The sequence below is a fragment of the Culex pipiens genome, chromosome 3, assembly GCF_016801865.2.
Source record: "Culex pipiens pallens isolate TS chromosome 3, TS_CPP_V2, whole genome shotgun sequence".
Classification (NCBI taxonomy): Eukaryota; Metazoa; Arthropoda; class Insecta; order Diptera; family Culicidae; genus Culex; species Culex pipiens.
In genome coordinates this window covers 48,016,452-48,030,878 of record NC_068939.1, presented here as the reverse complement: position 1 = coordinate 48,030,878, position 14,427 = coordinate 48,016,452, and the positions used below count along the sequence as shown (strand labels likewise).

The 14,427-nt window shown below is 34.4% G+C and overlaps 1 protein-coding gene across 1 annotated transcript; it reads right to left on the bottom strand.

Annotated features, from left to right (window-relative positions):
• Positions 1 to 4,384: 4,384 nt before the first annotated feature.
• On the bottom strand, positions 4,385 to 13,169 carry LOC120412609 (cytochrome c1, heme protein, mitochondrial). The gene is made up of 4 exons (XM_039573157.2): positions 13,011 to 13,169; positions 12,423 to 12,467; positions 5,140 to 5,715; positions 4,385 to 5,077 (listed from the first exon to the last, which is right to left on the bottom strand). Exons 1-4 carry the CDS (start codon positions 13,080 to 13,082, stop codon positions 4,850 to 4,852), a joined length of 921 nt encoding a protein of 306 aa, XP_039429091.1. The 5' UTR covers positions 13,083 to 13,169; the 3' UTR covers positions 4,385 to 4,849.
• Positions 13,170 to 14,427: the final 1,258 nt, after the last annotated feature.

Sequence of the window (14,427 nt, the reverse complement as noted above, 5' to 3'; positions counted from 1 at the left end):
ATTTTGTAATAATAATGCAATCGATGCTTCTGTTTATTTTGTTTCACTGATTTTCTAACGCGGCTTCTGTTTACTATCCTCCATTTGATTTCGATTTTACTCATTTGATTCTCTTATTTCTCAACGCTTTTCCACTCTTTTTTACCAATTGATGCTGCTGTAACAAACTGTCTGCTTTCCCTTAATTTGGCAGCGATGTCAATTTTGTTTATCATGTGCCTTTTCTTTATTTATCTATTTGAATAATTTCTCATTTTCCCTGTAAATTGTCCTCAATACAATCTAAGCTTGTTTGTTACCTCTATTTATTAAATATTGTTAATTTCTTTATCTACTGTCTTTCTTTTACTATTGATTCTTTACATAGTATATTTCCTTCACTGTCCATTGTTTTGAAACTTCACCTTTTTCTTAAGCAAGAGAGGTTCGAGCCCTTACTCAATTTATGGAATGATTAAAGGATTAACACAAATACTACTATTGTACTTTTGAAAAACTTTTCTAACATGCTTAGGACCAAAAATTGTAACAAAACACCGCGACAAAAGAAACAGCAACAGATAAACAGACTCAACAATAGGGAAGATTTCAGGAGAAAACAATACACAGTAAATAACAATAAGTTTTTGAATTCAAACAAAAAAAAAATAAAACAGTTTTTGCTTTAATGAAAGTTGATAGGCACACTATAAATGGTTAGGCGCTTATACTTACATCAAACCCTACTTAATGTACCACCCCCGGCCGAGTTAAAATGCGTAACCGGAAAAGAAGGTGTGCATGCCTGGCACGAACACTCAAAGCGTGTTCTAGCGTGTTGCTCGTACTGACTCAGAGCAAGGGTGAGATGTAGGTGTAAGGGCAGTGCGTGTTCGTCGGGAACCTGGTGCATAAGATCAGTCAAGGCCCGTTCTTACACTGAAAATTGCGAATTGCTAAAAGGTACAAGTTTTCCTAGCAAATTTGCGTTAAATAGATAAAATCAAATTCCAAAAATTTCTACAGGATTTTTTGATGTCTTATACATTGATGAATTCAACATGCACAATATTTTTTTTTAAATGCCCTTTCCAACGAGTTCACTACATTGAAGATCTGGCAAACCTGTCTCGAGTTATGACCAATTAGGGGCAGGTGGGGCAGAATGGACCGCCTATAAGGGAAATACACCAAAAACCATAGAAAAACATAACAAACCTCGTAACAAACGTTTCCATATCAAAGGTAAGCAAACAACTGCATAGCAACGTATATCAGCCCAGCAAATTTTCTTAGTTGATTGTGGATGACGGCCGTAAGTTGTGTACATTTTCTAAGTTTTACTTTACTTAACTATTCTAAGTTAAGTGATTGTAGATAGGCCATCATGCTTTGGAATGTTCCCTTCAATGTTGTATACTTGGTTGATCAAAATTTTTCACTTAAAAATATTTTTGAGCCACTTAAAAAAAAGTTTTTTCGACTAACTTTCTAGGGTGCGGGGCAGAATGGGCCACCTTAGAAAACAAGCCATTTCTTCTAATACAACGTTGAAGGGTGATAAGAAATTACTTGAGGGACCCTTTCCATTATAGTTTCCATGAAATTTGATCACTTTTATAAAAATAGTAACTTAAAAAAACAAAGATTTTTGAAAATAGTGTAAATATGTCGAAAAAAGACACTATTTTTACAACTAAGTGTCAAAACAACTAAAAAATCAACTTGTGTTGCATCAAACGTGATTTGTGAAGCTACCAGGCGTGAAATAATCCATTTACACTCAAACCTCGGTGGTTTGACACCAACTGTTGTCAAACGAACGGGGTCACTTTTTAGTTTGACACCCCTTTTACACGGAGTTCACACACACTACCAAACGTGTGTTTTGATAGTGTGCGTGAGCGCCGTGTAAAAAGTGACAGTTCGTCACTTTTTAGTTTGACTTTGACCAACCAACGGGGTACAAACTAAAAAAGTGTCAAACGAAAAAGTGACCAACCACCGGGGGTTGAGTGTACCTCCATTTTTTTAACTTTTGATTGTTTTTATAAGGCAGGAAAAGGGTGGTCCATTCTGCCCCCAAGTAGATTTTATTTTAACACTTCCACCACCAAGCCTCTAAATGAATTTAAGGTTCCGTTGTTGTTTGTATACCTTGTTAGTAGCATATAGTAACGTTATAAGCATTGAGCAAACTTTTTCAAACAATCCAACTTTTCAGAAAGCTTATTTAGGAACCTCGAAATAAACAACATTTGCGTCGTTTTTCAATAAATTTACATTTTTGCTCATAATTCGAAAAATAAAATTAATTCAAACGTCGTTTTCGGTGTAGTGATGTTATTTGATGTCCTTTATAAGACTCTTGCCTTACAGTTGATCTAAATCCATTCTAAAGCCCAAAACCAAGGGTGGCCCGTAGCTGAAATCGACGGTAACATTTCAAAAGGCATCATGTACATTTTGACACTTTCTGGGTTATTGTATATTCTGAAAGTACTTCTAATAAGCTACCTCTCCACCAAAAATGAGCAAAAGTTACTTCAGTAAAGTCTGTTTAATCATGATTTTAAATAAAGTAACATAAACAAAATCTCTGCCATCAGCAGTCCCTGTTTATATAGCCCTGTCAACCTGTCAAACAAAAGGCTACATAAACCTCGTGACGAAAAAAAAGTAACATGAAAAAAGCGCCATGTACATTCGGCGAAGAAAAACGAATCATAACAAAGCGCCCCCCTCAGTGACAGCAGGGTGATATCGACGTTGGTGATTTCAAAAGATGTTATGTTTGTTTTTCTCAAATAAAATTACGGAAATAATGTTTTATTGAATATGGATGATCAAGTATCAACAAATGCAACGTTTTTCATCGTTTGTTATCATTAGAACATCTTATTTTGCTTTTATATTAAAATGGGAATTGAAAATGGATGCTCAACATTCAAATGCGTTTTTCTCAAAACGCATGGTTTGTACATGATGCTTTTTGAAATGTTGGCATCGAAATATGTGTCCAAACCACTCATATTACCCATTGATGGTAAAAAGTGTGGAAGGCATCAACCACAAAGGTGGATTAATTTAGTTTTTTTTTTATATATTTTTGGCACGTTTGTATGGACAGCTGACAACATTGCATTGTAGATTTATTTGGACGAACTTAATGCAAAAGCATTTTTATAGTAGGTACTTAAATGATTCTGCCCAAAAAATAGAATCCGACCGAGCCATGTAGCCTAAAGATAACGCTTCCTCCTCGTAAGCAGTAGGGTCGAATATCATCACAAGCTGGATCTTATCACGTTACTCTAGAATACGCTTTTTAAATGCGGCCCGATACTTTTCCTAATTAGTCATGAAAAAAAAAAAACAAAAAAAAAGTTAAAAAAATGCTAATTCTTAGGAGGATTGGTTTCCTGAATTCAGACGAGGTTTATATATTTGTTTTTTGCTAAACTTATTTTTTTTATGAATTTTTTGTAAATACTTAAATGTTTTTTCAAAGCCCTTATTTGCTGTTGCTGTGACAGCTGAGAAAGTTTCACTCCATGTTACCGACTCACATTTCTCTTTTTCTTTCTCGATAATTCTCTAGAACAAAACGAAGTGTTTTATTAATTTTGAGATTGAAAAAAATAAGGCATGAAGATGAAATATCCATAAATATCTCTATAAAAAAATTGGGTTTGGATTGAAAACCGATCAAAAACGGCTGACAACTTTAACATTTTGTAAGTTTTCCTGAGAAATTAAACCTGTACCAAATTAAGCATTGCAATGGGGTCCTAAAATGAAGCTTAGATTGCTGATATTATTGTTTACAGCGATAAAGCTTATTTTTCTGAGTACAATGACCCTTTGTACGACCACAAAGAGTTTAAAATGGATTTTTAAACCAATTTTGAAAAATTAACCTCGCGGTCCTTCTTGACAGAAAAGCTCCTACTTGACAGCTCGTTCCAAGGGGACCATAGTTGATGCATCGAAAAAATGTTGTCTTGTCAAAAAAAAAAATTGCATTAAAATGAAAAAAAGTAATCAGAAATGGTTTTTAATCGTGTTTTTTACCGTTGTACATAAAAATTTACACAGGGCTTTAGTACCCAATTTGAAGTAAAACCTACCCGGGGAAATACCTGTTTGTCTCGAGAGAAAATCGGGTATTTTAAAAATTGTGTGGCTCATTCAATGTTTATTCAATTTATTTATTCCTGCAACCCTCATTTCCAAATATAGGACACAATAATGTTTTCTGCTGCCAGAATTCGAGATTGTGACCGATTTTGGACGTCTTGTCCTAGAACCAGCGAGCAGAAGTTACTGTTCCAATTAATTCCGAATACGTTGTAACTGTTGAAAGCCGTGATATCTCTCCAAAATTAACAACACCCTTCATTGGTTGAATTTATACTAACAACACTTTGCTTTATTTTGCAGAACTGTTCCTTGCCGTCGTTGGTTCGGCATTTTCATGCTCGCGCTCCTGATCTTATTAAGCCGCCGTTTCCCGTTCCGTTCCTCCTGTCCCTCTCTCGCTGTGTCCCTTTTTGCATGCGAATGCTGGCGGTGATTTTGGTTGATGGTAGTGTGCTCTTTATTCTCAATTGTTTTACAATAATTTACGTTAATGCAAGGGGTATTGCAGAATTGTGGATACATTAAGAATAATTAGTTTATACGGTTGAACGTTCTTTTTGGTTCCGATCTTTGCTTTCTCATCGGCGTCCGTGTTTTTGTTTGCTTTTAGTTTTCGTTACTGCTCTGCAAGAGAATGATGTTTAAAAGTTGTCTCCGCCCCACCCACACACACTCTCTATTACTATAGTCTCCTTCTCCCCACTTCTTCACAAGCGCAAACCCCAGTTTACTTCTGCTTCGGGTAGAAGGAAATCTTTCGGGTCTTGAGGGCGGCCCACTTGTGTCGCTTGATGTAGTACGCGAGCGAACCGAGCACCAGCAAAATTCCCAACGACTTGATGCCCATGCGTTTGCGCTCGTCGTGGCACGGATCGGCCGACCACACCAGGAACGTCGACACGTCCTTGGCCAGCTGGCTCGCCGTCGGTGGCGTTCCGTCCGAGTATTCGGCAGCCTGTCAGTAAGAAGTTGTTAGTTTACTGATTTTCTTCAACTATTAAGAATTAAGAAACCCACCTCGTTGTAGAGCGCCTGGGCCATCGAGATGGCACCGCCCGGGAAGTACGGATTGTAATACTGTCCCTCGCGCAGCACGATACCGGCCGGGGCGTCGACGTACCCGGTCAGCAGCGCAAACAGGTAGTCCTCACCGCCGTGGCGAGCCAACGCGATGTAGCTCAGATCGGGCGGGTAGGCACCGTTGTTGGCGGCACGGGCCGCCTCCTCGTTCGGGTACGGGCTCGGGAAGTAATCCGACAGCTTGCCCGGTCGCATGAAGTAGTTGCCGGCCTCATCGGGACCGTCCTTGACCATGATTTCGGCCGCCTCGGCCTTGGCCTCCGCCTCGGTGTGGGACACTCCGATCAGGTTACGGTACGCCAGGAAGCGCATCGAGTGGCACGCGGCGCAGACCTGCTTGTACACCTCGTAACCGCGCCGGATTCCCGCGTGGTCCAGCGAGTTGAACACGCCCTTGTGGCTCCAGGGCATCTCCGTGGGGTGGACCTCGGTGCCGGACGCGGACACGGACTGGTCCAGCGCGAACAGGAGGGCACCGGCACCGCCGATCACCAGCCCACCGGCGGTCGCGAGCTGTGAGGATTGGGAAGGGAGTCGGGTTTAGTTTATTTTTTCTCTATTTTAAATTCATAAATTCAAATTTAATTCATGAGCAAAACACTTGAAAAACTTGAGCCACCCGAATGAAACGAACGTGTCAAAAAATACCAAAAATTCAATCGCCCAAACAATTGCTCTTGATTGTGATTTGGATTCATGTTGAAACACAAACCAAGTAGATCCATGATGTGGCTTTATTCAATCATTTATGTGTTTGGGCACTTGAATAAAAAGTTTGGCGTATTTTTAGAGTGGGATTTCTGTCTACTATCGATAAATTAACATCCCTTCCAAGTTTGGTGAAAATCGGTGAAGGTCGTGTCCAAAAGGGTACTCACTTGACATGAAATGACCCTTATTCTTAATTTGGACATCAGAACGGAAAAAAAGACTGTTTAAAAAAAGTTGAAGGGGATTGCAAAATTAGCACAAATCATTGAAATACAGGGTTGTAACGTGAGAGTCGAAAAAAAAATCCGCGCCAAATCCGCGCCGACATAAAATTCGAAACCGCGCGAAATCCACGCCATATTAAAAAAAAACGCGAGCAACAATTAAGAAATTTTATTTTTTAATGAAGAAAAACTAATTCAGAAAGTATTTGATTAAAAAAACTCGTTTTATGTTTAAAGGCTCCAAAAGAATGAAAGCAATAAATCCATTTAAAAAAAATCCTCAAGAGACGGTCAAGGCAAGGGTCATGAAAAAAAATCTTCAAAATAGAAAATACAATATTTAAAAACCTAAAAATTTAACTTCAAAAATATAACCTCAAAATTTAATCAAAATCTAAAATTATAATATGATAAAATTTTATATTTCGAAAGTCTGAGAATTTTTATACAGTTAGTAATCCAAAATCCTCGCTGAAATTTCACTCCGAAAGAAATTTAATTTCCGATATTTAAAATAATGTCTTCTCATTATTTCAAAATCTCTGACATAAAAAAGTACTTCAAAAATTGTGGAATTCGAAAATTTAAGAATTTAAGAACTAAGAATTTAAAAATAAAAACATTTAAGAATTTAAGAAGTTAAGAATTTAATAATTTAAGGATTTAAGTATTTAAGAATTCAAGAATTAAAGAATTTAAGAATTTAAGAATTTAAGAATTTAAGAGTTTAAGAATTTAAGAATTTAAGAATTTAAGAATTTAAGAATTTAAGAATTTAAGAATTTAAGAAGTTAAGAAGTTAAGAAGTTAAGAAGTTAAGAAGTTAAGAAGTTAAGAATTTAAGAATTTAAGGATTTAAGTATTTAAGAATTCAAGAATTACAGAATTAAAGAATTTAAGAATTTAAGAGTTTAAGAATTTAAGAATTTAAGAATTTAAGAATTTAAAAATAAAAACATTTAAGAAGTTAAGAAGTTAGGAATTTAAAAATTTAAGGATTTAAGGATTTAAGTATTTAAGAATTCAAGAATTAAAGAATTTAAGAATTTAAGAATTCAAGAGTTTAATAATTTAAGAATTTAAGAATTTAAGAATTTAAGAATTTAAGAATTTAAGAAGTTAAGAATTTAAGAATTTAAGAATTTAAGAATTTAAGTATTTAAGAATTTAAGAATTTAAGAATTTAAGAATTTAAGAATTTAAGAATTTAAGAATTTAAGAATTTAAGAATTTAAGAATTTAAGAATTTAAGAATTTAAGAATTTAAGAATTTAAGAATGTAAGAATTTAAGAATTTAAGAAGTTAAGAATTTAAGAATTTAAGAATTTAAGAATTTAAGTATTTAAGAATTTAAGAATTTAAGAATTTAAGAATTTAAGAATTTAAGAATTTAAGAATTTAAGAATTTAAGAATTTAAAAATAAAAACATTTAAGAATTTAAGAAGTTAAGAATTTAAGAATTTAAGAATTTAAGAATTTAAGAATTTAAGAATTTAAGAATTTAAGAATTTAAGAATTTAAGAATTCAAGAGTTTAAGAATTTAAGAATTTCATAATTTAAGAATTTAAGAATTTAAGAATTTAAGAATTTAAGAATTTAAGAATTTAAGAATTTAAGAATTTAAGAATTTAAGAATTTAAGAATTTAAGTATTTAAGAATTTAAGAATTTAAGAATTTAAGAATTTAAGAATGTAAGAATTTAAGAGTTTAAGAATTTAAGAATTTGAGAATTTAAGAATTTAAGAAGTTAAGGATTTAAGAATTTAAAAATTTAAGAATTTAAGGATTTAAGTACTTAAGAATTCAAGAATTCAAGAATTTAAGAATTTAAGAATTTAGGAATTTAAGAATTTAAGAATTTAAGCCAATAAATATTTAAAACCGCGTAAAATCTACAGAATCGGTCGATAAATCCAAATCTTATTGAAAATACTCGTTATAGGATCATTATTTAATAATTAAGTATACGCGTTCTTGATCATTTTGCTGTCGTTTCGTTAGTCTGTCAACTGTACTAGTAGATGATACAACCCAAATAATGTGTCAAATTTTCACGGTGGAAAAATCATTTCTATAGAATCGTTTATCGAAAGACACGCTGACATTTAGGATAGACCATTAGCGCGCGTTTTTGAATTTTTTAACTCGATTGTGAGTAGCGGGACCTCGCGGTTACTCTGTAAAGTGTTTTTCGAAGCCCTTTTACTTGATATTTTATTTTTCATAAGTCCTTATTTTATCATCGTTGATTGGAAGGCACGCCGCCGGTTTAGTTCATTTAATTTATTGTTTTAATTTCATTACAATCGGTTACGTGGTGTCCTGTTTTCTTTTCGATTATATTCGTTGATCGTAATAATTTATTCCAACAGGCAGATTTACTTTTAACTAATCAAACTATTGATTTTATGAAAAGTAAAGCGTCTTTTATTTACTATTTTTAAAATTTGCTCGCGTAATCTAAATTGTACAAACAGTAAAAATATACTGATAAGTCCAGCCCATAGCACTACTGCTCGGTTGGCACGCGTTCGATTAAAAAACTTTTTTAAATAATCAATTATTTATCTTTCCGCAGCCGGCTGCCTAAGATTTAAAATTTTCAACTGATAAACAAAATGCTCATGGTCACATCACTGCCACTCGTGAATCCTGACCTCATACCCATCTACTAACCTCCTCAAAACTCATGTGATACTTTGTCGGAGATGCAGTCGATTGGGCGGTCTCTATCACTCAAGTATCGGACTAACATTCCCATCCACTTCCCCGTGACCCTACCACTGGTCGTGGCCGGCGCTGGTATTGATCAGCATGATAGGGACCTTTGAGAAGTTGCGAAGCGAGGAAAGATAGCACCCACTTATCTTCCACGGCTCATGGATGTAACTTCTGGAGGACTGGAGGTCCTGGTCAATAACGGAGTAGCAACTGCGGGTGGGCACCTATGCTTATGCTTATGCTATGCTTATTTTAGAATTAAAGAATTTAAGAAGTTAAGAAGTTAAGAATTAAAGAATTAAAGAATTTAAGAAGTTAAGAATTAAAGAATTAAAGAATTAAAGAATTAAAGAATTTACGAATTTAAGAATTTAAGAATTTAAGAATTTAAGAATTTAAGAATTTAAGAATTTAAGAATTTAAGAATTTAAGAATTTAAGAATTTAAGAATTTAAGAATTTAAGAATTTAAGAATTTAAGAATTTAAGAATTTAAGAATTTAAGAATTTAAGAATTTAAGAATTTAAGAATTTAAGAATTTAAGAATTTAAGAATTTAAGAATTTAAGAATTTAAGAATTTAAGAATTTAAGAATTTAAGAATTTAGGATTTAAGAATACTAAAATTATTTTTGATTTGAGATTTTTTTTCTATATTTTTTTGAATTTTATATTTTTTAGTTTTTAAATTTTGACTTTTTAGTTTTTAAATTTTGACTTTTTAGTTTTTAAATTTTGACTTTTTAGTTTTGATTTTTTTAAATCATCAAATTTTCGATTACCCAAATTTTTGGTATTTTGAATTGCAGATTGCTAAAATTTTGAATTTCGAAATTTCAGATTTTTTAATTACGATTTTAGAAATTTCGAAAAAAAAATATTTTGTTTTTTTTGTTATAATAAAAACTATCAAAACAAATTATTTTTTCGAATTTTGAATTTCTGTAGCTTTGAATTTGGAATGTTCTGATCTTTTTATTTTCGCCAAGAAAGTTTAAATTTAGAAAAAAAAAATATTTCTACTGATTAAATTCCTTTCCAAAATTCGAAAGTGAAGGCCAGCTTCTGTTACGTCCAATCAAGCTCATATTTGGCGCCCACTAGAACAAGCCCCAAAAAAAGTTTTTGCTACACATTCTAATGTCTATATCTTAAAAATTGAATAAATCCAGTATAAAATTAAAAATAAATAAGGTTAAAAATCATTACTCAAAAAGAAACTAAATATTCAGAGCCGGAGATGTTAATAAATGACAAGAAACATATAAAAAATAATTTCTACATAATCTTCATCTTCACGTTTCTTACTAAGAAAATACAAAGAAGCATTATCAGAAAAAAAATCAATCAATAAAAATTATGAAATTCATGCACTCAAAGTAAAAAACAAATTATCGTCATTCCTGATAATATTTTTCTTAATAACTTGAAATTAATTCTATCTCTCTCAATTAATTTATGTGTGTGTGTGTGTGCAACCAACCAAACGGGACCACGCGGTCGCTTCTTACAAATTGAGTTGTTTCCATGTATTTTTAGATCTACATTCTATACATGCAAATAACTCGCATAGGCATTTGGAAGGTGTTAGCTCTGCCGAGCTTCGGTGACCCATTTCTACGCTGGCTAGCCGAGCGCGAGGTACTTCAGCTTTATCGACAAGCCCCGCCCTGAAGAACGTTTGGACCAATCGGATTCAAACGTTATTTAGAACTTCCGAACCCTTGTCAAATGGACAAGGACCCAGCGCGTATATAGTTGTTAGTAACAGTATTCCTAATTCCAGTCATAGCTCACCAAGTCGAGAAGGCACAGTGGTAAGCATTTTTGCTTACCAATCCAAAGGACGGGGGATCGAACCTCGACTCGAGCGACTTTGATTTTTCGTTCATGTTCAGAGTTTCAAGATTTATATTTCCTATACTTTCTCGTTGGGAGCAGATGGGAATCGAACCCAGGACCATTCGCTTACAAAGCGAACACCGTGACCAGTCAGCCACGACCGCTCCCTATCTCTCTCAATTAATTTATCTATCAAAATTGCCATCCACGCGAAATCCGCGCCTGAGCAAAATTCGCCACCAAATCCGCGCCAGATCCGCGCCGTCCGTAACAACCCTGCAAATTATTACACTATTTTATGTTTTTTTTTATGAATTTCAAGTTAAAATTAAAAGAAACCTAAAAAGCTCTGGGCACGAATTTCAGATTCTATTAGGTATCAATTTATTAGCCCGGTTACCGAACAAGTATTGCATTTTTTTTTAATATCAATTTTAAGTTTCAAGGAGGTATTAGACTATGGCAAACAAACAAACTCGCAAACAAAACTAAATGTATGCAGGCTGACGTTTATGCAAACGAATGCAGACAAAAAAAAGCAGGCAAACTGTCAAAAAGTTTGTTTGTTTGTTTGTCGTAGTCTAATACGTCCTTCAGAGAGAATTTGAAAGATTTTCGTTTTTATTTTTAATTTATTTCGACGTTTTGACGTTACTTGTCTTCTTCTTGATGGGCTTTCAAGGCTTTTTAAATTACAGTTTTAAAGTCCGGTGGATTTTTTAGCTAAAACGGCATCTGTCATGGAAATTAGTGTCAACGGTGTGATCTAGAGCGCTCTTTAAAATTTTTGTTGAAGGCAAATTTAATAACATCTTCAAAATTAAATTTCAAAATCGATTATTTTTTCGACCTTTTTGTACTTTGTGGCTCGATATTTCTCAATTACCTAATAGATCTAAAGATAGCATTTTTGACGCTCTAAACCAAAACCACAAACGTAGATTTTCAAAAAAAAAAGTTATTTGCGCGATCCCATTTTTGTGTTAAGATAAAATAAAAAATAATAATTTAAAAGAAAAACGTCCTAAGCAAAACGCCAATACCTGTGTACTCAAGAAATCAAACCGATCAGAAATCAGTCCTAAGAGACAAGTTTTTGAGTATTTGTATAGCTTTTTTAAATGGTCAGCTGTCGAAATTGTATTTATAGAGACTTCATTAGACGGGCTATCAATTCTTTAATCACAAAGAAAATACTCACAAAGTTTCAGCCGAATTTAAAGTACAAAACATAATCTTTGTTCAAGATTTCAGAGCTCCTTGAAAGTGTTCTCTACTGAAATTAACTAGGAAATATCGCAGTAGGAAGTGAACAAACAAGTTTCAATCAAAAGTTCTAACAAGGCTTCAAACTGTTTTAATCAATGTGAGATCGAATAACTTCTAAATTTTAAAACAGTCTCCAAGATCGTCGAATATCCATACTTTTGCTCCATATTTAAAATTTAGAATAAGTAAAAAAGCAACACAACCAAGCATAATAAACCATCAACATGGAAATACTGTTTTAATAAGTTTGTGATTGCTGTAAATCTGAGTTAGAAATATGATTGAGAATCTTCATTACATTTGAAAACGATCAGGAACCGAATATTATGCAAAGCATAATTTGTGCATTCTAGTAATCGATTAGAAACTTAAATTATTGTATCAATCCTCCAGACTGGAACTTCCGGAATTAACTGTTTATCCTTGAATCCTTCTCGTTTGTTGACTCACCTTTTGACTCTTCGTCCAGGCGCGGCTCGTCGAGAAATTTTGTACCTGCAAGGCAGAGGGAGAAGACGACTAATTAGTTGCTACATCTTACCATAAACCACTTTAGCAAATAACAATATTCCAAAAATTCAGAATTAATCTTCCAGAACCACGGGAACAAACCGGAAGAGAGCATCACGAAACTGGCCACAGTAAATTGCACAAACTGCAAATCGTGTTACATAACGCACTGTGCGGGAGCAAACACTGGCGAATCTTTTTGTTGTGATTTAAAACCACTGTGGGTCAGAGGCCATTGCAAGCAATGTTCCGGCCAAGGTCACAACTCCAGGAACTCGCCGCAGCAGCACTTCTTCAACATCTTCACCATTGACAGCTGATCCAAGCAGGCCGAACCAGGCAGGCAGTTGATTTTTTTTTCTTTTTTGCTGCTGACTTTTCTGCCCGTCCGCGAGAGCCTGCTGCGATTACACAACACACACTTTTGCTCGACCGTCCCGCAAATCCGTCCAGACAAAAGAAAAACCACGTTCCGCGAGCTCTCTCCGGCACCGATCCCGGGCGCCGTCCACGGCCACCGATACCGACCTTCTGCAAGGTAGCTCCATTTCGCGGAGCGAGTAATCCGGATCCAACTTTTCGTACTACAAACGCCGCCATGATGGGAAAAGTGGCCAACTGCGATGAGGGAAAAAAGGATCGTTCGTCTGACGGTGGTGGGTTCGCTGCAGCGCTGGCCGACTGACAGGAGCGAGCGAGCGAGAACTGTCACCTGTTTCTGTCACGAAACGCGATTTTGACAGGTTCTTTCGTTTTGATCGTGACCAAGATTATGAAGAAAAGGTTCGTGCGTTTTGTTATTTTGAAGTTTAAAAGATTAAATTTTGAAAAAGTCTTAATCTGGAGTTTTTTTTTTTGAAAAGGTCCAATAAACCAAATTTCCAGTTTTTGCTTTTTGGGTGTTTTTGAAACCGCCTTGAGTCATTAATGTTATGGTGTATTTAAAAACACCCATAAAGCAAAAACTGAAAATTTGGATTATTGGACCTTTTTAAGAAAAAAAAAAAAAAAAAAACTCCAATAATAATGATTAAAATTTTGCATTGTGGGCCAAGTTGTGAGCTCTGGTTTGGTTACTTTTTAGTTTGGCGCCGTCTTTAATACACAGAGCTCACTCCTACTACCAAACGTTTAGTCTGAAAGTAAGTGTGAGTCCCGTGTAAAAAATGATAGTTCACCACTTTTTAGTTTTACTTTGACTAAGGCTAGCCTACCAACTCTTGTTGAGCAAAAATCCGTACATTTTGCCGATATGACACCATGGTATAACAAAAACTGTCAATGAATTATTTAGATTAATTGAATTTAATAAATTTGAGAATTAAAAATATAAAACTGTGTAGTTTTTACAGCTAACAAATTTCACAAAATGCTATCAGAGTGCTTTTGACTTGCACGTTTAAAAGTATTCATAAAATAAACCGTGATTTGAATCAACTCATTATGTTCTTCAAATTTTTTTTTATTAAAGGCTAGTCTGCAGATCGGAAGGAAAGGGGTCAAGAAACAGCTTTACGATCAGCAGAACAAAGGAGAGGGAGCGATTTCTTGGGGCTTTTCTTCACCCTCTCTGACTTGCTTGCGCTGCCGCTGCTTCCCATTTGAAATTTTTCTTGACCGGTTTCTTCCGAAGTGCATACCTTACATAAACGTTTAAAAGTTTACGAAATGTCAAGTTTGTTTTTACGAATAATATCGTTCTTAGTTTTTTCACGAACACTTTTCCAGAGTTTTTTTTAATTGAAAAAATCTTATAACATGTGAAACACAACAGTTTATAGGGCCTTTAAAAATACTCTAGATTTGTTATTTGAAATGTTTTCACAAGTTTTAGAAAGCCTTTGGAAATGGATAAATATATTTAGTAAAGAATTTCTAAAAGAACAATTCTAGAGTTTTTTTAAAGGTCCTATCAACACATGAAAGACAATACTATACAGCCAGA